Source organism: Canis lupus, chromosome 10 (genome assembly GCF_048164855.1).
Source record: "Canis lupus baileyi chromosome 10, mCanLup2.hap1, whole genome shotgun sequence".
Classification (NCBI taxonomy): domain Eukaryota; kingdom Metazoa; phylum Chordata; class Mammalia; order Carnivora; family Canidae; genus Canis; species Canis lupus.
In genome coordinates, this window is record NC_132847.1 from 60067149 (window position 1) to 60095004 (window position 27856).

The window sequence follows — 27856 nt, forward strand, 5'->3', positions numbered from 1 at the left end:
GGGGCGCTCTCGCCAGCGACAGCGCGGAGCGGGTGCACGTTGAGGTCGGCTGCCTGGCGTTGCTGGAGCGACGGCCTCTGTTTCCGGGCGCGCGGCGCCCTCGCGGGACGTCACTTCCGCCCGGCCTCGGTGAAGCCCCTTCCTCTTTTGGTTCCCTTCTTCCTTCCCTTGGCCCCGCCTCCCGGAAGCTCCGATGGGTCCTCGCCTGCGGGTCAGGGGTGAGGAGTGGGGGCGCCGAGCGGACCCCGGCGAATAACTGCCCGAGTTCCGCTCTCCAGCGGCGCGAGTCGTTAGAGACCAGGTTAGATCTCGGCCGAGGGCGCTGCGGGACTGTGCGGGGCGTCGGGAGTCTCCACCCTCCCCGGCTGCGGGGCTTCCCTCTCCTGGGCCTGCCATTGGCCGCGCGGGAGGCTGGGGGTCCCTGCCCCCTCGCGACTCGGCTTGGGGTTGCGGCCGGAGCCTTGCCCTTCTGTGTCCTCTCTCCAGGCGAGGTCCGACTCGGGTTACTGCCGCCCATAAGCCCCCTTTTCCTGGAGCGTGGCTCGGACGCGGGGTAGTGTGTCGTCTCGGTGATGGCAGGGCCGCTTTCTAAAGCAGCGAGGTGCTTTAGCATCCATTTCTCCTCCTCGAGCTCCGAGACCCCGGGAGGCAGTTTGGGCAGACAGAGTATTTGCTCGCCTCCCCTGTTGCTGTGAGGAAACTGAAGCTCTTGTGGAAGTCCCTCCAGGCAACACGGCTCCCTGAGAGGTAGAATTGTGATTCACACTCAGGTCAGGGCTCCCCAGGGTTGCACCGAAATGATGAGGAGAGCGTTTGGCGATAGGGAAGAAACTGCAGATACAAGAAAAGGGAGCTGGTATTTCTGAGTGTGTTCTTCGTGTGCGGCGTTATGCTTAAGTTCTCCCTGTACTTACTCATCCTTTGAAAGGGGCACGGTAATAATACTCTTATCCCTGGGATAGGAGACTGAGCCTCAGCCTCAGTGATGATACACGGCTTGTTCAGTATTAATGATTCAGTAGACACTTCTCAGGTCGCTTTCAGCTCTGTGTTGTCCCCAACACAATAGATTTGGTTCCTGTCCCATTCAAACTATTATTCTGATTCTGGCATTTCAGGAAGTGAGATTTCTCTTTTTTCTTAGTCTCTTCATTCTTTGCCCATTGTCCCATTTGTCTGACTCCTTATCAGCATCCTGTTTAGAAATTAGTAGTTGCCTAGATTCAGCCCTGACTCTTAACTCCACACTTCACTTTTTTCTTTCCAGGAGGAATATGGGGATTGTGTTCCTTGGTATGAAGTTCATGGATTTAGGTTAAGAGGCTGGCAGAAAACTTGCTAGTTTTTACTTTGGAAGTGATCTCTTTATTGTTGCTCTTCTTTCATATCTTACCAAAGTTTCTGTTTTTTTTTTTTCCCCTCTCCAGGAAGACAGCTATCATCTGGTGCCAAGATGTCAGGAATTGGAAATAAAAGAGCAGCTGGAGAGCCTGGCACATCCATGCCTCCGGAGAAGAAGACAGCCGTTGAAGATTCAGGGACCACAGTGGAGACAATTAAGCTTGGAGGTGTCTCCTCCACGGTATGTGGAAACAGTTCTATGAGAGCGTGCTTTTCTTTTCTCAATTACAAGCTGAAAGTAAGAATTTATGGAAGCCTTCTGGTCTAAGAAAAATTTATTTGAAAAGAGGGAAATAAAACAGGCAGAAGTAGGTGAAATGATGTGGTCAGTTCTGAAAAGAGTATATTGACATTTGATCTTTATTTCCAAAGGTATGCTTCTGATCTCTGGAGAGTGTGGTGCCTGATACACATTGATTATAGGCATTCAACAGTGGGAAACTGTACAGTCATTTTTCATTCACTGAAAAGTTAGGTGCTAGGTACTAAGAGGCGGTGTTCCAAAATCACTGAGAGAGTTGTGATGGGTCACAGTCTGAGGCCAGACTTCCTGGAATTCACTCTCAGCACTAACACTTTCTAGCTGCATGGCTTATCCTCCCTGTGCCTCTTCTCCATGTTTATAAAATTTAATATGGTACCTACTTCATTGGGTTGTTGAGATGATAAAATGAAAGAGCCCCTGTTAAGGGTCGAAATGTTACCTTTAATATGTAAGTACTCCTCCATATATGTGAGCTATTAATAATAATTATTGGGCTAGGTATTATGACTATCATGGTGAATAAGATAGATACTGTCCTTGCTATTATGGAGTTGACAGATTCATTAGACTGTTCTACACCAGAAGCTTAGAGTAATGTTATATGTCCATTAGACATCAGAAGTTCACTATAATAAGTGTGGATCTAGATTAGGAGTCTGTATTCTGAAACTCAGCCATGGGGATATGGTGTTAAAATGCTACATTTGTATAGCTTATGAAACCACATCTCTTCCTTATTTGAATTAGGCTCAAGATGAAAGAGAAAATGGGAACATTCAGAGTAAATAGTTGATGAAGTGTCATTTCTGAGTCTGTCTGGGGTTCAACTACTCTGTACTGCTGCCAGGAGGTGATTTTGTCTTAACACTGAATCACGTTATGCATCCCAAGGACATTTGCTAATTCAGTAAATATAAATATTTGTTGAACATCTGTTATTTCTAAATACTATGCTTTACACTGAAGACAACCCCTGGACTTCAGTTTGTTAAGATGGCACTGCCAAGAGACCAGACTGTTCTAATATTTATGAGTGGGAGATGTGATGTTCATAGGGATAAATAGCCATAGGCTCTAAGGGAAGCAGACAGGATTCATCCCAGTTTGGACATTATCCACAAGTCATTAGAAGGTCTTAAGCAGGAGAGTAACATGCTCTGACTTCTGCTTGGAGAATAGATTATAGAGGAGCAAGATTTAGAGGTTGAAACGTTAGCAAAATTGTTCCCTTGTTCCTTCGCCCTCTTCTCCTTCCCATTATGGGTGGGGAGTTGGGACATATCTCCACTGATTCCTGCCCCAGTTGGTTGAAGGTTGCCTTTATAGGCAATATCTCTTCTTCTGCACTTCAAGGTTGCTGTAGTGAGCCAGCTGAGATTGTGGAACAAAAGTTGAAAAGATTCCAGGTGGCTTGAGGTGGGAACACTGCCTGTATGAATGGAGCTGTCCACCACGGCTGTGCTGAAGTCTGGGAGACTGACAGGACATGGCATGGGGAACAAAAGTGTCCACTACAGGAGACTGTTGCAGTAATCTTTTTTATTTATTATTTTTTTATTGGAGTTCAATTTGCCAACACATTGCAGTAATCTTGATGAGGGATCATGGTTGCATGGGTCACCCTGGAGGTAGTGTTGACAAGATTTGCTGGTGGAGTGGATGAAGTTTATGAAATCCCCAAATTTGTAAGTATAGACTGTCCACTTACTGAGCTAGGGAGAAGTAGGAGAGGAACATACTTTTTGGGAAGCTGTGGAGGATGAATCAGGAATTTGATTTTTGACATGCAAGTTTGGGATACTTATTAAACATCTGAGTGGGTAGGTGGTTGAATACTATAATCTGCAGTCTGAGGAGAGGTCGGGGTAACGCTGTACATTTGGGAGGAGGTATTTAAATCCATGAGACTAGAGGCTCTAAGCGAGTGTAGATACAGAAGAGGTTTGATTGAGAACAGAACCCTGAAGCGCTGTGATGTTTTCATTTCAAAGAGATGCAAAGAGACTAACCCAAAGAGACAGAAAATGAAGTAGATGGAGAACAAGAGTGACTGGGGGCCCAGAAGTCAAATGAAGAGAGTTTCAGGAAGGAGTTGTTCAGGTGCTGCTGATGGTTTGAGTAGGGGGAGCATTGAGACATTTGGTTTAGCAGTGGAAGGTTCTCGGGAGCCTTGATAACTGTGTTTATGGAGTGGTAGTGCTAGAAGTCTGATTGGAGTGAGCTGAAGAGAATAGGAGAGGAGAGGAATTAGAGAAAAGAGGGTAGAGACCGTGCTTTGCAGGAGTATTGATGACTTTGTCTTTGCAAGACAAAGAAATGGGGCATTAGCCACAGGGAAATGTGGGGTTTAGGGAAAGTGGTTTTGTTTTGTTTTTACGATAGGAGCTATTACAGCAGGTTGATTGAAATTATTTGGTAGAGATGATAAAGTTGATGAGGTAGTAGAAAGAGGAGATGGTTGCTGGTGTGAATTTCATGAATAGGGGAGAGAGCATGGCATGTAACATACAAGTGGGGAATTGGTTTTAACTGGGAGCAGGGGCAGTTGATCCATAGCAACAAAGAGGAACACAGTGATATGAGTTCAGTTGTAGGTAGGTCAGTAGTTGCAGTTATGAGAGATAGATGTGGACATTCTCTCCTGATTGCTTCTATTTCTTTTTCAGTGAAATCAGAGGCGACTCATCTGAGAGTGAGGATGGGGGAGGAAGTGTTGGAGGTTTGAAGAGACAGGAGAAGGTATGAAGTAGTCATCTTGAAGAGGGAATGGACTAGAGAGATCGAGTATTGTTGCTGGGCAGCACTGAGGACCTACCTGACTCTGTGATCATGAGATAAAGTGAGCCCAGGCAGCACGGTACTTTGTTTTGTGGTCACATTCAGCTGCATGGATGTAGGCCTGGAGTAGTGGAGAGGTGGATGATACCACGGGTGGGGTTTTTACCAGGTAGGTGTGGAGAAGGAGCAAGGAAGGAAGAGGTTCTAAAAGGAGATGATTATGACTGATCATGGAATTCAAGTTCAAGAAAGAAAGGGAGTGAGGAAGTGAGAGGAGTGAAGGATGGGAAAGATAGAGGACCAATGATTGTAGGTGCTGGAGAAAGTGAAGAATTGGAGGAATCAGGGAACCCGAGAGAATGAGCTGGACAAGTAGGTGGTAATTGTGGAAAATGGGGTGTTTGAAATTCAGCTTATAGAGAGCATACACGTACAGCTCAGGCTAAGAATAAGAATAACAGAGTTTGGTGGCTGAGGGAGGTAGAGGACAATATCATTGGAGGAAAGGAAGTCAACGACTTGAGGATTTGAGATACAGGAAAGATCATCTATATGGGAATTGTAATCAGTAAGAACCGTGATAGTAGTAGCATTGGAGAGTGATAAGCTAGGTACTAAATCTTAAGGAAACATGGGGAAGTAATCGGCACATTTATAGACCAGTGCAGGAAGGCAGGGTGGCAGGAGGATGCCTGCCTGTTTCTGGCCCAGGGCAGTGCTGGAGAAATGTGCAGGGAAACCGTATTCTCATCCTGGTTTCAGTTAGAGCAAGAAGGGGAAAGGAGGGCTCAGAGAAGAGGTTAAGGATATCTTTTATTAATGGTATTAATAACTATACGTTTGGAACTATTGACTAATTTGGCATATCAAGTGTTTTAACACTGGAAGAAGGAGAATAAAATGGAAGAAGGAGAATAAAAGCAAAACAGGATATTGGTGCTCTAATAAACAGTGCTTACTTTAAAATATTCATGAACTTCGAGGTAAAGTAAAAGTGTAATCCTTTCCAATCCTTTGTTTCTGTGCCAGGGTTCTCCCTCCCTGACCTCTACCTCCCAACTTGTCCTAGGGAAGAGGTTAGGGTGAAAAGTTAAAGATACTGAGAGAGGTGTGGAATTACTGATGGAGTGATATTTTTGCAGAAACAGAAGGGAATGAGATCCTGAGCACAAGTTGAGGTCAAGTATGGAAGATAGTGGAGATAGAAGGGATTGACAAGGAAAAAGGAGAGAATTAAAATCCTGGAAGATCTAGATGAGGATTGGTATATGGGGATAAGGGCACAAGGTATCTGGAAAGATAAGATTTTATTCAAGGAATTTAAGGTCTCAGTTGTGACAGAGTTACAGATAATGACAGAAGTCCAAGATATGGCCTTTGAAATGTGTGGCTGAAGCACAATGGGGGAGATACTCACTAGAGTTAAGGAATTCAGAATGCAGCGTAGCTGCTAGAGGATTCGATGGTCTGTCCACATGTGTTCATGTCCACATGCATATTGCGCTCACTGCATATGTTGGCAGGCACTGGGGCATAGAAGGGCCCAGGTGCCGAGGTTCTTGATCGAGTGAAGGGCAGTGCTGAGGAGATGGGTGGCAGCATTGATCAGGGTGGAAGGTGCTCTGACTGAACAGTGGAGCCTCACAGGACTTTGTGGATGTCCATGAGAAAGAACAGTGAGATGGGCGAAGTCCAAGTCCTAGTATATGAGTGACATTCTCACTTCCCATCATCGCAGATTCTTTCCTTTTCTTCTTCTGTTCCTACTTCTTATCCAATGATTTGTTATAAGATTTAAAAAAAAAAATGAACAGCTTTAGTCATAGCAATAACGAATTAATGTGACCTTGTTGAATTTAACAGCTGATTTGCCTGATTTCTTTGGGGAGACTAATAAAATCGGTTTCCCGGGGCAGGAGGAGCTAGACATTCGAACACTGCAGACCAAAAATCGCAAGCTGGCAGAAATGCTGGATCAACGGCAGGCCATCGAAGATGAACTCCGTGAGCACATTGAAAAACTGGAGCGAAGACAGGCCACTGATGATGCCTCACTGCTGATCGTCAACCGGTACTGGAGTCAGGTAGCTGCCTCATTCATTTGCTCAGGTTTTTATTTGAGCATTTTTGTTCTCAGCACTCTTCATTTCTCAAGTTGTGTTCTTTTGGTTTTTCATAAATGTTGTACCCACCCTTCTCAGTTTGATGAAAACATCCGTATCATCCTTAAACGGTACGATCTGGAGCAGGGTTTGGGAGATCTCCTCACAGAAAGGAAAGCCCTTGTCGTGCCCGAACCAGAGCCGGACTCTGATAGCAATCAGGAACGGAAAGATGACCGAGAGAGAGGTGAGTATTTGTAGTGGATCTACCACCACATGCTGTGTGGGTGTTGGAAGTAGAGCTTTGCTTTCAGGATTTCTATTTGAGGCAAGAAAGAAGACTTTGGTATTTCCACTTTTATCATGTTGACAGCTTTTTTTTTTTCCCCTCTGTGTCCTCAGGGGAAGGGCAAGAGCCAGCTTTCTCTTTCCTTGCTACTTTGGCCAGCAGTTCCAGTGAAGAAATGGAATCTCAGCTGCAGGAGCGAGTGGAGTCCTCCCGCCGAGCTGTGTCCCAGATCGTGACTGTCTATGATAAATTACAAGAGAAAGTGGAGCTGTTATCACGCAAACTAAATAGTGGAGGTGAGGCAAGAACCAGGAGACTGGGAGAACGGGGAAAAATAAGAGCTCACCTTTGTATGCCGATTTATAGTTTGCAGACTTAACGTATTTATTTTTGATTAAATTCCTTGCAATCTAATTTCCAGTATTACTAGTAATACCTGTAATGTCATTGCTATGGCATGTTAGTATTTTCCAAGTGTTTCATATTTTGAGGCACACGATAGTCCTGTAAGAAGCTGAGGAAAGCCTCATTCTGAGGAAAGCCCCATTCTATTTATTAAACACTTTTATAATTAGCAAAATTAATTTTATTATTTAAGGAATAACTGTTTCTGGACATTTGTGTAGTATTGGCCATTGATTTATTTATTAGTGATAATATTTTATTTTAAATATTGGTAATTATTTTAAAAATTTTGTTTGTTAGATACTGAACTTTAATTTCAAAGAGTCAGTTTTTTAAAGATTTGTTTATTTATTTTAAAGATTTATTTATTTGAGGGAGAGTGAGTGAGTGAGTGAGCACAACCAGGGGGTGGGGCAGAGGGAGACACAGGCTTCCCCCCTGAGCAGGGAGCCTGACACGGGGCTCAGTTCCAGGACCCTGGGATCATCACCTGATCTGAAGACAGATCCTTAACCGACTGAGCCACCCAGGCACCCCTAAAGAAAATTATTCAAGAGATAGTCTGAGAGGTGGGTGGAAGGGCAGAGGAAGAGGGAGTGAGACAATCTTAAGTAGGCTCCATGCCCATTGTGGAGCCTGACTGGGGGTTTGATGTCACCACCCTGAGATCATGACTTGAGTCAAAATCAAGAGTCAGATACCCAGGCATGCCCAAAGAGTTTTAATATGTTCTTGTTTGTTTGTTTGTTTGTTTGTTTTTCTCTTATCTCTAATATTTTCAGAAAGAGATGGCTCAGGTTTTAGAGCTGTTGAATGATTTCTGTTTACAAAGATAAAAGAGGGGAGGCTGGGTAGCTTAGGTGGTTAATCGTCCGACTCTTGATTTCTGCTCAGGTCATGATCTCAGGGTCATGAGGTGGAACTCTGTGTTGGGGTCCGCCCTGGGCATGGAGCCTGCTTTAAGATTCTTTCACTTCCTCTCCCTCTGCCCCTCCCCCTTCACACAAAAAAATAAAAAGATAAAATATTATATGGATGGATAAGTGTCTATTTGAAGTAATTATGTTACTAGTCAGTGTTAATGGGGAACCTTACAGTTGTATAATATAGTAAAGTATTTGTGCAGTGAGGTTGCATTTTAAATGCCCAGATTTCACATTTTTAATAATCACGGTCTAGTTGTAATATCGTAATTTCTCTGATTGCTATTAAGATGTTTAACCTTCCAGGGTGCCTGGCTGGCTCAGTCAGTTGAACATGTGACTTTTGATCTCAGGGTTGTGAGATCAAGCCCCACATTGGGGATGGAGCCTACTAAAAAAAAAAAAAAAAGATGATTAACATTTTATTTCTGAAAGTAATACAGAGAATGTAATGAATCATTGGATGAGCAAATAAGAATTTTATTACTCTAATTTTCTTTAAGGATACTTGGGCTAAATTATCAACAGAATTAAAAAATGAGAGATGTAAAATACTTGTGCGTATTTGATGGGAAATGGTTTCTTTTGCTTTTCTATACATGTATTTGTGTATTTAATTATTTGGATAATAGTTTTAGAATATACAGATCAAAAACATTTAAGAGTAGACTATAAAAGTCCTCCCCTTTCACTTCTCAAAGATAATCATTGTAAGCAGGTTATAGTACAAAGCTTCGTGTCCTCCTAGACGTTTGTATTCGTATATTACATCCACTTGTGAGTTCCCAGTTAAACTCTGTCCCCTGATGTAGTGCCGTGGCTCACTCTTCTTTGTTTCTCCAATGTCTAGCACTGTATCCGGTATCTAGTGTGTGCTTAGTTAATAGTGAATGAGTGGCTATAAATCACCTACTATAAACTGAGCTGGGCGTTACTTCGTTTTCCCTTGGCTATACTTGACCAGTTGGATGGTATGGTTAAATCCTAGTAATATGCCCGTGGATAAACCATATGGATTATGGTACGTACCATATGTATATTATATGCAGATAATATGCCATCTGCAGAGGTTATGCCAGTGTTAAACTTGATTTTATAAATGAAAGTCAAGTAAAAAAAATGGCTATATATTAAAAGGAACTAAAATGAGTAGCATACTAAACAGTATTTTAAAATTATTTTTGATGGCATGCATTTTAAGGTTAGAGTTTAAGTTAAAAAATAAAATAAGTGGGACGCCTGGGTGGCTCAGTGGTTGAGCATCTGCCTTCAGCTCAGGGCATGATCCTGGGATCCGGATTGAGTCCCACATTCGGCTTCTTGCAGGGAGCCTGCTTCTCCCTCTGCCTCTGTCTCTGCTTCTCTGTCTCATGAGTAAGTACATAAAATCTTAAAAAAGAAAAAGTTATAAATCGCTGAGCTATTATTTATAGCATAAAAGGCAATTGCTGTTGATAAGTTGAACTTGCGAAGAGATAAAGATCTATAAAGTATGAATTGTAGCATCAACTATACTTTTTTGGCAGTTCATTTTTTTCCCCATGTTTATTTTATTCATTTGTTATTACTACTATTTTTAAATATTTTATTTATTCATGAGAGACACAGAGAGAGAAAGAGAGAGAGAGGCAGAGACACAGGCAGAGGGAGAAGCAGGCTCCATGCAGGGAGCCCAACATGGGACTCGATCCCAGGTCTCCAGGATCATGCCCTGGGCCGAAGGCGGTGCTAAACCGCTGAGCCACCCGTGCTGCCATATTTATTTTATCTTTGGTTCAAAAGAATTGTATTTATCAGCTTATTAATTCACTATTTATTGAGCTCTTACTGTAGTCTAGGCTTTGTTCTGAGTATCTCAAGATATTAAAAGGACTGAAATTCAGCTCCTCATTCTTAGCTTGGATTATGAACCAGAAGCTTTGAGAACTTTCAGAGCATATGTTTTTTTGACCGTGCTCATGGGTATTCTTATTTAGTAGGTGTGGGATGGATCCTAGGGAAGTGTCTAATCTTAAAAGTTCCACAAATGATTCTATAGGCAGTCCTGGTTGAAAACCACGAAACCCGCCACATGACCATCCTGTTCTGTATGGTGTTTGAGTGATGCCAGGGAGATAGTAGGAGAGACCATAATTTTTCCTCCTGGTAACTGTCTTTACAGGGCATTACTATATATCCTGAGAGTATCTCGTTTCACTTGCTAACATTTGGATTTGAGCTATTATATTTGTCACTCTAATTTGAAACATATTAACTTATTGTAATAAGGTCTGTAAATTTATCTACTATCTTTGTAAATTGTAGTGTACATTTTGGCTTTTGAGCTTCAGGCGTGCACCTTGCATCCTGTTCTAGAACATGTTAAATAATTCTAAGCTCTTATGTTTACTCTTCCATGATTTTAGAGGTGCTCATTTGTACAAGGAAATTTCTGCTCTCTGCCCTCCCCTTCTTTGTGTCAACAGAGAGACATTTCATGTTGGTGTTAATGAATAATAGGAATTTGTGATAGCCTTATGAAATAGAATTTTATTGTTATGAAGTCTAACACTGATGAGAGATCCTCTATCTTGTCTACAGTTGTAAAATGTAGTTTTTTTGGTGATTCTGTCTTTTCCAAATAAAGTTAAAGAATCTCCATTTCTCTTCTCATGGCATTTTGACTTTATAGAAAGGAATGGGAGGTAAGTGACCTTGGCTCTGTGTCATTTTCTACTGAAGCACCAGAATGGCTTATTTCCTTAAGCAAGTCATTTAAGGTCTGGGTACTTTTTTTTTTTTTTTTTTTTTTAAGATTTTATTTATTTATTCATGAGAGATACACAGACAGAGAGGCAGACACAGGCAGAGGGAGAAGCAGGCTCCATGCAGGGAGCCTGACGTGGGACTCGATCCCAGGTCTCCAGGATCATGCCCTGGGCCAAAGGCAGGCGCCGAACTGCTGAGCCACCCAGGCTGCCCAAGTTCTGGGTACTTAATCAGTCATTTGAGGATAATAACAACCAGCCTACTTCTTGAAGGTTTTCAGGAAAATAAAGTGAGATAACATGTTAACATTTTGGTGGGATGCATAGTTTTAAAATTTGACACTATAGATGCTAAACTAAAGTGCAGTTCTTCTCCCTCAGATAATCTGATAGTGGAAGAGGCGGTGCAGGAGCTGAATTCCTTCCTTGCACAGGAGAATATGAGGCTACAGGAATTGACAGACCTCCTTCAGGAGAAGCATCGCACCATGTCTCAGGAGGTACTTAACCCGAAAGGAGAGATAGTACTTCTCAGTGGCCTGTGGCAGACATTGACTCAGAATTTTGAGTACTTTGAAGGTCATTTGTCTGTAGAATGCCTATTTTTATATTGAAAAGCATGCAGAAAAAAAAGAAAGGAAAAAAAAAAGTATGTAGGGCAGGCTCAAGTGACCAGTTCTGAGCAATCAAAATCTGAGGAAGGGTTAAGGAGAAAAAAATAATCACATGTTTCTTCTAGACGTGTGCCTCTGTTAAACAGACACTTGATGATACTAGTTTTTAGGAAGAAATACCATCATATGGGGTTTTGTGAAACAACACAGCAATCCCCCCAATAATGAATTCCCCCAAATATAAAATATCGTGTACAATGTTATGAGGAATGGGTTGGTAGAAATTTCTTATAATGGGCAGTAGGAAGTACTGTTGATCACAGCCTGGGAACTTGAGGAATGTGGGTTTTCAATCCAGACTTGGGTGGAAATAGTGCCATGACCAAACTATGTCAGGATTTGGGTATTTATTTATTTATACACAGTGATTGAGATAAAGTGATAATAGCCCTTTAAGATTTTTTTGACATTCCTGATTATTGTTTCAGTTTAGTTCAAAGGATATTGTGCTGAAATTTGACATACTTTAGTTTGGCCACCCATGCCCTTGTGCTTATTATTAGTAAGTTAGTAGTTACCATCTATTTAGTGCCTAGCACTTAAGCACTTGAGTATTATCTCTAATGGTCAAACGATTCCCATCTTACTGCTAAGAGAACAAAATCAGGGAGGTTGATGAGTGGTCTGAACCCACAGCCAGAAGGTGATCAAACTGATTTGGATGTAGGTCTCTTTTACTTCAAAGCCATGTTCTTCATCACGCCGTTGTTTTGTAAACTCCAATGCCAAGGTCCATGCTGGGTGTTCTTATGAGAATCGTCTGGGAAGTTCATTAACACATGTGGATTCTTATAAGCCTTATAAAGGGTTAGAGTAAAGCAGTGCTTATAAATAGATTGGAGTGTAGTAGAAAAACAGAAGGACTGCTGTCACGTTGGAGACATAAACTAGGTGCCACCAAAATAGGAAGGTTCATCTCTACTGGCCCTTTCCCAATCCTCATGTAACATTACGAAGCTGGAGAGTGACGTTGCTTTGCTCAACTGAGCTGATGTCCATTGTGGCTTTTGTGGCTGGCTGTTGATGTGGCCTGTCCATTGGGTGGAAACTCACCTTTGGTTGTCCACTGGAATGCCTGCATGTTGTTGCCTCCAGCGTGGCAGTTTCAGGGTGGTAGGGCTTCATACATGGCAGCTGGTTTCTTCCATCTTCCAGAGAATGAATGTCTCAAGAACTTCAGGCAGAGTCTGCATGGCCTTTCAGACATGGCCTCAAAGTTACATAGCATCATTTCTATTGGGTCACTAAAGTTCACCCAGATTTAAGAGGAGGGGACTGTGCCACCACCTCTTGATGGGAGGACTATCACAGATTTTTGAGACCATTTTTTAAAACCAACAAAGGGTAAGTATAGATTAATGTGAACATGTAATAGTTTTGTAATTAAAGTTTTCATGATTGTAACTGACCCAGAAAGGTTAAAAATATCTGATTTCATTTTTATACTCATGCACTGGCAAGAAGGTGAAGGAGCTTCTATTTAAATTTTGTTTACAATGATCCATAAGCGAGGATTAATTTTGTGAAATTTGAGATGTAAGATAGTGATGGAAGGTATTGCTTTTCTTACTCCGTATTTTTTTTGGCTTTCTCTTTCTGGATGCCTTGTCTTTGGGATATAGTTCTCCAAGTTACAGAGTAAAGTGGAGACAGCCGAGTCGCGAGTGTCTGTCCTAGAGTCCATGATCGATGACCTGCAGTGGGATATTGACAAAATTCGAAAGAGGGAACAACGACTCAACCGACACTTAGCAGAAGTTCTTGAACGGGCAAGTGCTGTTTCATTCAGAGCTTAGGGACTAAGATCATTTTTAAGGAATCTGCTCAGAAAGGGTGGACTTGGGTAGTAGTACCTGGGGACAAAATGGACTCTTTAAAAGTACTTTGGTGATCAGACTAAAATCTTAGGGCCTCTTTTCACTAAAGAATCTTTTTCCTTGCTGTAGGTGAATTCGAAAGGTTATAAGGTCTATGGAGCCGGGAGCAGTCTCTATGGTGGCACAATCACTATCAATGCCCGGAAGGTAAAATCGGTGACTCCCTCGGGACACATTTTTGAACTAGTGTCAGCTGTTGTGCTGTGTACTTAGGAGTTCACAAATGGCAGAGGGGTTTTGATGGAAGAAGGGGTTAGTGAAGGTGGAAGCTTAGGAATGGGAGTGATTTAGAAATTCTTTTTCTTTATGCTCGTTTTGCAATTTTCCTGCTTCTCTCCAGTTTGAGGAAATGAATGCAGAGCTGGAGGAGAACAAAGAGTTGGCTCAGAACCGTCACTGTGAGCTGGAGAAACTTCGGCAAGACTTGGAGGAGGTCACTACGCAAAATGAAAAGCTGAAGGTAGGAGACACCTTTCTGAAGAGCCGTAAAATGAATCTTCTCACTGATCAACTCACATACATACCGATCAGGCCTCATAACTTATGAGGGAAAAGAAAAATGTGAGTTTTGGGGCCTCCTGGGTGGCTCAGTGGTTGAGCATCTGCCTTTGGCTCAGGTCGAGGTTCTGGGATTGAGCCCCACATCAGGCTCCCCATGGGGAGCCTGCTTCTCCCTCTGCTTATGTCTCTGCCTCTCTCGGTGTTTCTCACAAATAAATAAATAAATAAATAAAATCTTTAAAAAAAAAAAAAAAAAGTGAGGGCAGCCCAGGTGGCTCAGCGGTTTAGCGCTGCCTTCAGCCCAGGGTGTGATCCTGGAGACCCAGGATCGAGTCCTACGTCAGGCTCCCTGCATGGAGCCTGCTTCTTCCTCTGCCTGTGTCTCTGCCTCTCTCTCTCTCTCTCTGTCTCTGTGTCTCTCATGAATAAATAAAATCTTTTTAAAAAAAGTGAGTTTTTTTGGCATACCAATTTATTTACTTATTTTTACCCTGCCTTGTTCTGGAAAGTAATTAAAATAGTCTACAAAGATGTATAGACTGAGCCAAGGTGTCCTAACTTGGAAATTGTTGAGAAAATTGAGGAGTAGGGTAAACTGGGGTGATGATCCAGAATGTATTTAAAAAAATATGTCTTGTATACAAGATATATGCATAGAGCACTTATACCCCATAACAGGGTCAGCTATCACATGCAGTAGTGGCAAATATGGGTCACAGAATTTGGCTCTGCAGTACCTAGATGTCAAAACCGAGAAGAAAACATGATCAGTGATAGTACCTATTGGTTCTCCAACCTGCCTGTTAGAGTTTTCTCTCCCCAGGTTCTTGGAGGGTGGGAAGAAAGTAGATCCTGAAAGTCTTCCTATCCCTCTTTCAGTAATAGCCACGTGTCTTTTATAATTTGATTTGTTTCTAGGTAAATACGGGAATAAAGATGTTTGAACCGTACAAACAAAACAAAAAACCCAACCTGAGTTAAATCAGTTAAAGTGTTTGCATAATTAAAGCAAACCATTGCTTAAGAGAAGCATAACTTTTTTTGATACAATGTCAAAAGTATATTTCTCTGTGACTTCTCATAAATAGAACCAAGTTAGTGACGGGGGTCCTCAACTATGTTTTAAGAATTAAACATCTTGACAAATTTCATAAGATTTCTCTGTGTCCTCACATCTGATAGATTTCACAGGGCTCTTCTGATGTTATTGGGTGTAAGTTGGTACATGTTGTAAAACATATCAATTAACACAGTTCTTGGGTGGAGAATACAGGTACCTGGTGTCACCTCTTGGATGGTCAGATTTAATTTGATATAGATTTTACCTAAGTGGAGGAGTGGGCAGATATAATCCATAATCTTCATAAACCTTGTCTGAAATTACACAGACCTCATAGTATTTAAGGTTTTATTTCCTCTCTAGCATCTAGGGCACAGACGCTAGCTAGCTTCTAATGTTTTTGGGCCCTCCTCAGGTGGAATTGCGGAGCGCGGTGGAGGAGGCAGTTAAGGAGACTCCGGAATACCGCTGTATGCAGTCACAGTTCTCCGTCCTGTACAATGAGAGCCTGCAGTTGAAAGCGCACTTGGATGAGGCTCGGACTCTGCTTCATGGCACCAGGGGGACCCACCAGCGCCAAGTTGAGCTTATTGAGGTAACAGCCTTGCTTTGTCTTCTGTATATAAGCTTTTCTGCCTCATAAATTCTATAATTTTACCCTCTCATGAGCAATTATCTCTCATTCAGCAAACATGTTTAGAGTGGTCAGAGGCCTTTGCTCTGCCGGTTGGTGGGCATCCTGCCATCCGAGATCAAACAGCCTCACGGGGAGAGTAGTGTCCATTAGAATGCAGAGTGGGACAACGAGGCATGCTTAAAACAGGCAATGATAAAGGAGACGGAGCATCTGATTTGACTGCAGAACCTTCCTGATACAGCTTGCCTGAGTAAAGTGTGAAGCTTAAGTTCCCTAGTAGAAAACTTGAATACAGATTTTATATAAAAATAGGTTCACTGGTAGAAAAAATAGAAGGGCATTCCCAGCAGTGAGAGGAACATATTTAAAAATAGCTGAGCATGGCTTGGAGCCTTCTGTGCCTGGGCAAGAATAGTGGGTAGAAGCTGCCTCCCCATTTATAAGCCATTATAGTGTGTCAGGGCAAATGTAAATACTGTTTTTTTTTTTTTTTTTTAAAGCAGAAACTTTTTTTTTTAATTTATTTTTTACTGATGTTCAATTTATTAACATACAGAATAACCCCCAGTGCCCGTCACCCATTCACTCCCACCCCCTGCCCTCTTCCCCTTCTACACCCCTAGTTCGTTTCCCAGAGTTAGGAGTCTTTACGTTCTGTCTCCCTTTCTGATATTTCCCACACATTTCTTCTCCCTTCCCTTATATTCCCTTTCACTATTATTTATATTCCCCAAATGAATGAGAACATATAATGTTTGTCCTTCTCCGACTGACTTACTTCACTCAGCATAATACCCTCCAGTTCCATCCACGTTGAAGCAAATGGTGGGTATTTGTCATTTCTAATAGCCGAGTAATATTCCATTGTATACATAAACCACATCTTTTTTATCCATTCATCTTTCGTTGGACACCGAGGCTCCTTCCACAGTTTGGCTATTGTGGCCATTGCTGCTATAAACATTGGGGTGCAGGTGTCCCGGCGTTTCATTGCATTTGTATCTTTGGGGTAAATCCCCAACAGTGCAATTGCTGGGTCGTAGGGCAGGTCTATTTTTAACTCTTTGAGGAACCTCCACACAGTTTTCCAGAGTGGCTGCACCAGTTCACATTCCCACCAACAGTGCAGGAGGGTTCCCTTTTCTCCGCATCCTCTCCAACATTTGTTGTTTCCTGCCTTGTTAATTTGCCCCATTCTCACTGGTGTGAGGTGGTATCTCATTGTGGTTTTGATTTGTATTTCCCTGATGGCAAGTGATGCGGAGCATTTTCTCATATGCATGTTGGCCATGTCTATGTCTTCCTCTGTGAGATTTCTCTTCATGTCTTTTGCCCATTTCATGATGGGATTGTTTGTTTCTTTGGTGTTGAGTTTAATAAGTTCTTTATAGATCTTGGAAACTAGCCCTTTATCTGATACGTCATTTGCAAATATCTTCTCCCATTCTGTAGGTTGTCTTTGAGTTTTGTTGACTGTATCCTTTGCTGTGCAAAAAAGCTTCTTACCTTGATGAAGTCCCAATAGTTCATTTTTGCTTTTGTTTCTTTTGCCTTCGTGGATGTATCTTGCAAGAAGTTACTGTGGCCGAGTTCAAAAAGGGTGTTGCCTGTGTTCTTCTCTAGGATTTTGATGGAATCTTGTCTCACATTTAGATCTTTCATCCATTTTGAGTTTATCTTTGTGTATGGTGAAAGAGAGTGGTCTAGTTTCATTCTTCTGCATGTGGATGTCCAATTTTCCCAGCACCATTTATTGAAGAGACTGTCTTTCTTCCAATGGATAGTCTTTCCTCCTTTATCGAATATTAGTTGACCATAAAGTTCAGGGTCCACTTCTGGGTTCTCTATTCTGTTCCATTGATCTATGTGTCTGTTTTTGTGCCAGTACCACACTGTCTTGGTGACCACAGCTTTGTAGTACAACCTGAAATCTGGCATTGTGATGCCCCCAGATATGGTTTTCTTTTTTAAAATTCCCCTGGCTATTCGGGGTCTTTTCTGATTCCACACAAATCTTAAAATAATTTGTTCTAACTCTCTGAAGAAAGTCCATGGTATTTTGATAGGGATTGCATTAAACGTGTATATTGCCCTGGGTAACATTGACATTTTCACAATATTAATTCTGCCAATGCATGAGCATGGAATATTTTTCCATCTCTTTGTGTCTTCCTCAATTTCTTTCAGAAGTGTTCTATAGTTTTGAGGGTATAGATCCTTTACATCTTTGGTTAGGTTTATTCCTAGGTATCTTATGCTTTTGGGTGCAATTGTAAATGGGATTGACTCCTTAATTTCTCTTTCTTCAGTCTCATTGTTAGTGTATAGAAATGCCACTGATTTCTGGGCATTGATTTTGTATCCTAAGGCAGAAACTTTTATTCATGTGTTCACTTCTGTACTTTCCGTAGTCCTTAAGGTAATGTTTGTCATAGTTGGTCTTTTACTGTATGTCTGGCAAATGAATTGAATTTAATGTATCTTACCATACATACGTTTATATCCTGTTTTACCACTTAGTACTTCTAGTAAATTACAACATTCTCACAGGTAGTGGCTATTTCCCTTATTTAATATCCTGCCAGTTCTCAAGTCAGTTTTTGTAGCTGACTGGTGCTCATTAAATGTCAACTAAATTGGAACATTGTAGAGTAATCCCTCTGAGTATTTCTTTTTTTTTCTTCTTAGATCCTTACTGGTCAAAATTAGGAAACCTAGTAACAATATGATGGTGTTTCCACATTTGGATAAGAAGTTTTGATTGCTTCCCTTTTTTGTGTGTAGCGAGATGAAGTTAGTCTTCATAAGAAGCTGAGGACTGAAGTGATCCAGCTGGAAGATACTCTGGCCCAGGTCCGCAAGGAGTATGAGATGCTGAGGATAGAATTTGAGCAGACCCTTGCTGCCAATGAGCAAGCAGGTATGATTATCCTTGCTTCACCCTGCAGTTTGCTGCACATGCTTCCCTTAAAAAGCATAATGTGGTCACCCGAATTTGTTAGTATTAAGTGGAGCTCAGATGTCTTAAAGACCCTTAAATCAAATCCTGTAATTCATTTTGGTTCATAGCCTGGGTATTTGTTTTGCAACTCAGATTAGCCAATTTTGTTTTCTTCTTCTGAGAAGGAATCTGTCTTTTGGTAATTTTCTGTATTTCTCAGAGGTTCCTGATGTGTTCTGCACTTTCTCTCCTTGTGCCTTTGCCCTTAATCTCAGTTCTTCATAACATTGCTATTGCTGTATTTAAGGCCCCATAAACCGGGAGATGCGTCACCTCATCAGTAGCCTCCAGAATCACAATCACCAGCTGAAAGGGGAGGTCCTAAGATATAAGCGGAAACTGAGAGAAGCCCAGTCTGACCTGAACAAGGTAACCAGGAGGGGTAGAATCAGTGCTGTCTGCTGTTCCATTTGTCAGGCTGGTCTCGAGGGAGGCGAGTAGTGTGGTTACCGCAAGTGGTGTGCTTCTTTTCTGTCTTTGTCTCCCAGACACGTCTGCGCAGTGGCAGTGCCCTCCTGCAGTCTCAGTCCAGTACTGAGGATCCAAAGGATGAGCCTGCAGAGCTGAAGCAAGATCCTGAGGACGTACCTGCCCAGTCCTCCGCATCAAAGGCATCTCAGGAGGAGGTCAATGAAATTAAGTCCAAACGGGACGAGGAAGAACGAGAACGAGAAAGGAGGGAGAAAGAGAGGGAGCGAGAAAGAGAGCGGGAGAAGGAAAAGGAGAGGGAACGAGAGAAGCAGAAACTGAAAGAGTCAGAAAAAGAAAGAGACTCTGCTAAGGATAAAGAGAAAGGGAAACATGACGATGGAAGGAAAAAGGAAGCAGAAGTTATCAAACAATTGAAGATTGAACTCAAGTAAGAGAATTTAGAGTAACTGTTTCTGACTCACAAGCTGAGGTTAGGACATCATGCACAAAATGTTTGGTTGATGGCGTGGGTTATAGAGTGTTGTAATATTTCAGGTGTAACTAAACATACAATTAATTGTGCTCTCAGTCCTTAATCAGGTGTACAATCCTTAGTACAGGTGGCTTGCACGGGCTCTTGCGTAGTCTGGGTCAGTGGTCAGGTCTCAGTAAACCCTCCTTGTGTAGCCTTGCTCTTCATGAATCCGAGTCAAGGGACAGGATGTCATGATTTAAGTGATACAAGAATTAGTGAAATTAACTGCTTGGGGATTGCTACCCTGAACTGTAATTTAAATCATATTAGGTTGAGTTTGTATCACTAGAACTTGAACAATGTTGATTTGTTTGCCTGGCAGTTAACTAGTTTGTGTATGTATCAGATCATTTTAAGAGCTGTCTTAGGAGGTTTACCCCTGCGAGCATTGAAATGGTAAGACAATCCTGTCGGTTAATGAAACACCAGCGTGACTTCACATGCTGCCCCTTCTCTTCCTGCATAACCAGTAACTTCTCTGGGAGAACTAGTTATTTATTTCTTGTTTCCCGTTGGTCGTGCCTTTATTGATACTTGGATTTGAAGGACAGCTGCGCCCAGAACATTTGAACTTCTTTGGTATATAAAAGTATAGTAAAGAGGTTTGATAAATTAGTAGATGAAGATTCAGTCTTCAGCTGATGGCTGATCACTGCACTATTGAATCTAGTTTTCTACCCCTTTTTTCTGCCATTCTTTCCTCTTGATCTCTTTAAGGTAAATGTTTTTTTCAAATGTATCAGAATCCTCTGGGTGACTTATTTAAAGTATATTCCTGGACCACATCACAGACCTGCTGAATCTCAGTTTCTAAGAGTAGGGCCCCAGAATTTTACATCTTTAATTAGGGCCATAGGCATTTATTTTTATAGCTTTATGTTAGAGAACTTAGTCTGAAGGGAGAAATGATTCTATTATCCAGCTTGCTTTTCTGTAGTTTCTGAGTATATCCACAAGTCTCCCGTTGGGTCTGTGCAGAAGATTTATCTTTTAGATCTGTGATAAAAGGTGTAAATGGAACTGTTGTAAACTATTTTGCTCAGTTCCAGTTTCCCTTGCTCTGATCTCCTGTGTTTTCTCATTACACCCTTTCCCTCCCCCTACTACCCTCATCATAGGAAGGCACAAGAGAGCCAAAAGGAGATGAAACTATTGCTAGATATGTACCGCTCTGCCCCAAAGGAACAGAGAGACAAAGTTCAGCTGATGGCAGCTGAGAAGAAGTCAAAGGCAGAGGTAATCTAGTCTGCCATTACCTGTCATTCTGGTTACAATCTGTATTTGTGGGATTTTCCTTCACATTTCTGAAGGATGTAGTTTCTTTCTTTATCTTTAAAGTCAGTGTTTAAAACTCAGCGGCATTTTCTTTCCTTTCAGAGACCATCTAAAATAAAATAGATTTCTGTATTCTCCACCAGGTAGTAAGGTATTTCACAATTTCTGGGAATAGGAGTAACCTTTTCAGACTTTTTATTCCCTCTTTCCCATTAGTGATTTCCCCATAAATCATTGTTACAGTGAGTTTCTTTTCTGATTACTTTTGGGAAGAATGTCTTAGTTTCTTACAATTTGGAGGCCTTAAAAAAAAAAAAGGTGAGAACCACTATCCTAAAGAGAGGTACACGTGCACTTCTCACCAGTGTTCCTTATACAAGTGTGTCACGTTGGAACGAAGTGGAGTTACAACAGTGTTGTGCTGTGGTGGACCAGTATATCGTTTTTCTCCCTTTCTAATTCTGTCAAGGTACTTTTGGTGTTGGGGGCCCTCCATTTGCACGTGATTAATTGATTTTTGAAGTTTTATTACGGTTTTTTCTTCTTGTATGTGTGATTCTTTACTTCTCTAGTTGGAAGATTTAAGGCAAAGACTCAAGGATCTAGAGGATAAGGAGAAAAAGGAGAACAAGAAAATGGCTGATGAGGATGCCTTGAGGAAGATCCGGGCAGTAGAAGAGCAGATAGAGTACCTGCAGAAGAAGCTGGCCATGGCCAAGCAGGTGGGCACACTATCTTCATTTAGTTAGGTTTTTAAGTAAATGTTACTTGACAAGTTATTGGCAGTGCAATTTTCTTTCATTCCATTTTTTTCTTTTTCATGAATACGTTTTTCTCCTATATGTATGTTCGTTTTTATATTGAAGTCTTTCATTATTATTTTGTTTTATGTATTTGTGGGGCAGGAAATTTACTTTTATTTTCAAATGGATAGCCGGTTGTTCAAACATTGTTTATTGCGGGATCTATCCTTCCTCTGCTGATCTAGAATCAGGGATATAGTGAGTATAAATGAAAAAATATATATTATGTAAGGTTTTATGTATGTTATGGTTACAAATATATGAAACTAAGAAAAAAGAACTGTAGAGATTTTTCTTCTCACAATGAACATACTTCTTTTTTTTTTAAGTCCCCATGAATTTTATTGACTTTCAATAATAAAGATCCCGAAAATGGAAAAGCTATGTACGTACACTGTGAGGAACATCTTCACTGCGTCTAAAAAAATAGCAAAATGGCAAAGTGAAGGAGTTTTAGTGGTGATTTGATCATTAAGTACCTTGAGAAGAGGAACTTTATTAGAACTTTTATGCATTCTTTTTATAAAAAGTGGGCTTTGGCTTTTCTTAAATTTGGTGATTGCCAATTTTCTCTCCTTTGCTCTTTTTTTTTTTTAAAGATTTATTTATTTATTCATGACAGACAGAGAGACAGAGAGACAGAGAGAGGCAGAGGGAGAAGCAGGCCCCATGCAGGGAGCCCGACACGGGACTCAATCCCGGGACTCCAGGGTCGCGCCCTGGGCCAAAGGCAGGCGCCAAACCGCTGAGCCACTCAGGGATCCCCCTCCTTTGCTCTTTAAAAAAAAAAAAAAAAATTCTTCTGAGGAAATTGCACTCTTAATAGGTTCTAGTAGCAGTGGAAAGGCACATGTATTCTTATATAGGATAACCCATTATCTTAAAAATGTTCATTCTCCGTAAGTTAATGTATAAATTTAATATGATCCTAGTAAAAATACTGATTTTTGGTAGTAGGCAGACCAGTATTAAAGTACATGTGGAAGAGTAAATAAGAGTGGCCAGTAAAACTGAACAAGAAGAGCAGTAGGGTTGAGGGGTGGCCGTTCCTATCAGATGTAAAAACATGAAGTTTCAATAGATAAAATAGCTTGAGGCTAATATAGACTGTTAGGACTGAATAGAAAGTCCAGAAAGAGACCAAAGTACCTATGTGTATTTAATATGTGCCAGAGATACAGTTTAAAGTCAGTGGAGGAAAAGGAAGACTATTAAATGTGGTAGGGCAAAAAGAAACAATAATATTGGGAAAAAGTTGGGTGTATAATCAGACACACTTTTATACTAGGATAATTTCCAACTGGGTAATAGCTGTAATATTAAAGAAGTTAATCCACTAAAAGAAAACAGACAAATTTCTTTATAAATTTGGATGGGGGAATCTTTTTAACTGTTAATATAAGTCTAAAAAATATGAAAAGAATTGATAATTTCAACTTATGAAAGAAGCCCACAAAAATTCTACCTGGCAGAAACCACTGTTAGCAAAGCCAGAAGATAATGACAAACAGGCAAAAAATATTTCTGACTCTTAGCATAAAAGGGCTTATCTTTCTTCAAGAAAAACTCCCCAGAAATGATAGAGAAGAAAACCCAACGCCCTAATAGAAGAATAGGCAAAAGATAAGACTCGTTCACAGAAAAGGACACAGATGGCTCTTACACATCTGAAAAGATGTCCAGTCTCCTATTAACACAAAATGTAAGTTAAAAATATTTTAGATACTGTTCTTCACCCATCAGATTGTTGTGCAGTACTGTTGGAAAGTCTAGTTAAATTTGATACTTCAGTTGTGGGGAAATCATGAGAAAATGTGAAGGTTTCGCGATAGAAGTTCACTTCACCAACTGCTACTTGATCATTTTGCTAGATTATGTATGGTATGTGTAAGCTTTGTCCACTTTGACTGTGAATATAGATCACCCAAGCATCAGACCATCAGTGCCAGTAGCTTCAGATAATAAGGGCTTCTTTTGTATTCCTAGGGCTAACCTAAGTGACAGAACTAAGCTTCCTAACACTGAGTCCCTCTGTCACTAGGTTAATTTATTTCTGAATGAACACTGGGAAAATTTAGTTTCCAGTGCTCATTTCTTTGGAGCTAAAAGATTTTATTAAAATGAAGGTTCTTTCTCCTTATTTTAGGAGGAAGAGGCACTCCTCTCAGAGATGGATGTTACAGGCCAGGCCTTTGAAGACATGCAGGAGCAAAATATCCGTTTAATGCAGCAGTTGCGGGAGAAGGATGATGCAAATTTCAAGCTCATGTCTGAGCGTATCAAGTCCAATCAGATCCACAAGTTGCTCAAAGAAGAGAAGGAGGAGCTGGCTGACCAAGTTTTGACTCTAAAGACTCAGGTAATTCAAATAAAGCTTTCCAGAATTCTGTTGACGTAGGGCGCTTTCTACGTGAAAGTATGCCTTAATGATTATGTGGCATTAAAAAATAAGAAAAAACCCTAAGAACTACATGTACCTTGTAAGCATTCTGGTAAATAAATTATACATCTCTGCAAGGGAGTACAGTGTAGCTGTTAAAACAAATATGGATCTGTTAATATGGAAGATGTTATCCTTAAGTGGTTTATTATCCCTTTTATGTTAGTAATGTGTACGTTTTGTGTATATGTGTGCTGTGTATTTTTACAAATTTCTGGAAGGCTGCATGAGAAACTGTGAGAGTGGTTACCTGATTATCTGTGGATATTGGGATGAGAGCCTGTGGGTGTGTGACTTTACTTCTTACCCTTTCATGTTAATTTTACCTTGTATGTGAATTTCAAGAAAAAGGCTGCTTTAGGACTTCTAGCCATTCTGAAAGATACACATGGCCTTTATTGGAGCTGTAATTTTCATGGTCTAGTATGAATTGCCAGGCTTTGAGAATTAGTATGGCTGAAGGAGATGAATTTTTGTAAATGGAATTCCCTTAGCTTTTGGCAATTTGAGAATAATTTTCAATGGTTTCCTAGACTCCTGCTTGAATCATTAACAATGAATTTTTAACTTTTTTTTTTTTTTTTGTATGAAAGGTGAAGTATTGTGCTCTTGCATGTATTTTGAAGGGCTCATAGGTAAAGACAGTGAAGGTTTGAGATTTCTAACAGACTCTTTTTGTGGGCCTACGGATTAGCAGCACCTAGCAGTTAATTGTTTTTTTCTTTCCTGTTTGTGTTAAAAATCTGATTTTCTTTTTCAAAGGTTGATGCCCAGTTACAGGTAGTAAGGAAATTGGAAGAGAAGGAGCATCTGTTACAAAGCAACATTGGCACAGGGGAGAAGGAACTGGGTCTTAGGACACAAGCCTTAGAGATGAATAAACGCAAGGTATGATTGCTTACACTGTAATCTAAAGTGATGATTAATCTCAGGGGAGCAAATAAGTAGGACACTGATGAAATTACAGGTTCACTTTCTTCCTTGGACCGGGTTAACATTTTGCCTCACTAGAAATAAGATGATGCTATTTGTATGTCCCACCTAGGCGATGGAAGCAGCCCAGCTGGCAGATGACCTCAAAGCGCAACTGGAATTGGCTCAGAAGAAGCTACATGATTTTCAGGATGAGATCGTGGAGAACAGTGTCACCAAAGAAAAGGATATGTTTAATTTCAAACGAGCTCAGGTAAGAGCAGTTGTGTTTTTTTTTGCATTTCACCTTTTAGGTATTTTCTGGGCTCTGGAATTTTACGAAAGAGTTATTGGTCTGATGTATGTCATTTTCTACTTGATTATAAGTTCCTTAAGTGAAGAGACCAAGCCTGTTTTCTTCACTGCCATACCCCTAAAGCTTATCCTGATACCTAGCACCTGGTGGGCATGAAATAAATACTAATTAATTGAATGAATTGGTGAATTTGTAAAGTAGCAACATACCAAATTAGAGGATTTTAAAGTTCTGTAATTTTTCTATTTTAGGCATGTCAAATGTTTCTCATAATAACTTTCTATCCTCATCCATACATCTGTAAATTATTATTATTTTTTTTAAAGATTTTATTTATTTATTCAGGATAGACACAGAGAGAGGCGGAGACATAGATAGAGGGAGAAGCAGGCTCCTCTGTGGGGAGCCTGATGTGGGATTGGATCTCGGGATCCTGATTTGAGCCAAAGGCAGGCGCTCAACCACTGAACCACCCAGGCATCCCACATCTGTAAATTATTTTAATCCAATCTACCTTCAGCTTAAAAAGAATTACCTTAAAATAAAGTGGCTTATCTAGTTTTTCAACCTTTTTTTTTTTTTTTTTTTAATAAACTATTTCTATAGAACTAGATTGACAGTAGTTAGGTGCAACCTGAGTTTGGTGATAGGGTTATGGTTTTTTGCTCTGGAACAAAAGAAGGTATTTGCCATCTGTAGTTCTCCGCATCTCTAGAAGATAATTGGATTTGGGACACCTGGGTGGTTCAGCGGTTGAGCATCTGCCTTTGGCTCAGGGTGTGGTCCTGGAGTTCTGGAATCGAGTGCCACATCAGGCTCCCTTCGTGGAGCCTGCTTCTCCCTCTGCCTATGTCCCTGCCTCTCTCTCTGTGTCTCTCATAAATAAATAAATAAAAATATTTTTAAAAAGATAATTGGATTTGAAAGGACAGAAAGTGCAAATAAAGCACAGCAGAAGGTTCCAAGTTAGAGCAATTTTTTTTTTTTTTTCTCAAAAATGGCAGGTCTAGGAGAGTATTTCTAATGTGTGCTGTGTTACCACAGGAGGACATCTCTAGACTCCGAAGGAAGCTGGAGACCACAAAGAAACCAGACAATGTGCCCAAATGTGATGAGATCCTGATGGAGGAGATTAAGGATTACAAGGTTAGGAAAATTGCCTCAGTGATTTCTTTGTGTGTTTTTTTTTTAAGTGGCCTACTAACAGACTGGGAGAATAAATGCTAAACTTCCTTACATGAATGAAGGTAACCAGGGGATGGTTTATTTTAGTGGGGAAGTGACACTCTCATCTTAGTGCATACGGGGTTTCCTGGTTGTTTGCTTACATATGATAGCCATTTAAACCTTTACAGTTGATCAGACTCTGATTTTTTTTTTTTTAGGCACGCCTGACCTGTCCATGTTGCAATATGCGTAAAAAGGATGCTGTACTTACCAAGTGTTTTCATGTTTTCTGCTTTGAGTGTGTAAAGACACGCTATGACACCCGTCAGCGCAAATGTCCCAAGTGTAATGCTGCGTTTGGTGCCAATGATTTCCACCGCATCTACATTGGTTGAGCCAACCCAAGAGAAGAAGAGGGAATGGCTAGACAGGCACTTCTTCATTAACCACCAAACCTCTACCTCTTCTCTCCTTGACTGTCGCCTGCAGGGCAGTTTGTCTTTCGACTACCTTTCCTTCACAGACTTCACATCCAGGTTCCCCTCTCTAATGGCTAGATGACTTCAGGGAAAAAGACTGGTAAAGGCAAGGCTTGGTTTTCAGAATGAATTAGAAACAAACAACTGTTATTTGTCTTCCCCGCCAGCTTATTTCTTTCCTGCTTTTAGGTGTCTCAGCATTTTCTTCTTCAGGCTTACCATATAATCTTGGACTTCCATTCCTCCTGAAGAAGTAAATTGGCATATTTGACATGGAGAAGGGAACAAAGAAGAGTGGAGGCCTCTGGCTGTGTTGGAGGGTCAGGGTGATCTTTTAGAAATAAGCTGTCTCTGGGCACAAACATTTCTTGAGTTGGGTAGTAAACTTTTTGTAAAGTTGGATTATAAAATAGTGTAATTGTGCTACCTTTTCCTGGATGGATTGAAGCCTTAATGAAATTATGTCCAGGATGATTCAGTCCATTTCCTATTTACTAACAGAGTAACTTGTCAAGGTCAGCTGGTTTCCATGTTCAAGTTATTTAAATTTTGAATGTTCCACTCATTAAAAAGTCTTTAAATTTCTTGAGGCCAGAATAATTTCCATTTCAGTAGCCCTTTTGATCTTACAATGAAATCAAGATTGGAGAGGATGGGGAACAGGACTGAGATGATGAAGAGATCTTCTGGGTACTTCAGAAACTTGATATGGGGAGGCCTCAGTGAGCTATGAATTACTCTCATCTGCCTCTCCATGGGGATTGCTGTAATCCCTGTTTTCTGGAAGATTCCCTGTAATGTTTCTGTAGGACTTTATACTCCACCATCTTCAATTAAAGCAGGAATCAGTTTGTTTTA

The 27856-nt window shown here is 40.9% G+C and overlaps 1 protein-coding gene across 5 annotated transcripts; it reads left to right on the forward strand.

The window, feature by feature from the left end:
* Positions 1-161: 161 nt before the first annotated feature.
* RNF20 (ring finger protein 20) lies at positions 162-27856 on the forward strand. Of its 5 annotated transcripts, XM_072842164.1 has the most exons (22): positions 201-301; positions 1428-1582; positions 3020-3195; positions 4333-4405; positions 6361-6528; positions 6646-6793; positions 6949-7131; positions 11292-11410; positions 13207-13353; positions 13531-13608; positions 13802-13921; positions 15438-15617; positions 18444-18579; positions 18908-19029; positions 19149-19519; positions 20725-20842; positions 21454-21603; positions 23831-24043; positions 24887-25012; positions 25170-25310; positions 26397-26498; positions 26738-27856. In XM_072842164.1, the coding sequence occupies exons 3-22, from the start codon at positions 3104-3106 to the stop codon at positions 26912-26914; spliced, it is 2964 nt and encodes a 987-aa protein (XP_072698265.1). In that variant the 5' UTR covers positions 201-301; positions 1428-1582; positions 3020-3103; the 3' UTR covers positions 26915-27856. The 5 variants fall into 5 exon arrangements, with proteins under 5 accessions (XP_072698266.1, XP_072698268.1, XP_072698265.1 ...); XM_072842167.1 differs by lacking the exon at positions 3020-3195 and having other exon boundaries at positions 176-301; XM_072842165.1 differs by lacking the exons at positions 3020-3195; positions 4333-4405 and having other exon boundaries at positions 162-301.

Excerpts from the sequence above, each read along its gene's own strand:
- RNF20 (XM_072842164.1), top strand. The coding sequence starts at position 3,104 with ATGGAGCTGTCCACCACGGCTGTGCTGAAGTCTGGGAGACTGACAGGA. Across the intron at positions 4,406-6,360 it reads GTTTGAAGAGACAGGAGAAG|GAGGAGCTAGACATTCGAAC; the intron begins GTATGAAGTAGT and ends TTCCCGGGGCAG. Across the intron at positions 6,529-6,645 it reads TCAACCGGTACTGGAGTCAG|TTTGATGAAAACATCCGTAT; the intron begins GTAGCTGCCTCA and ends CACCCTTCTCAG.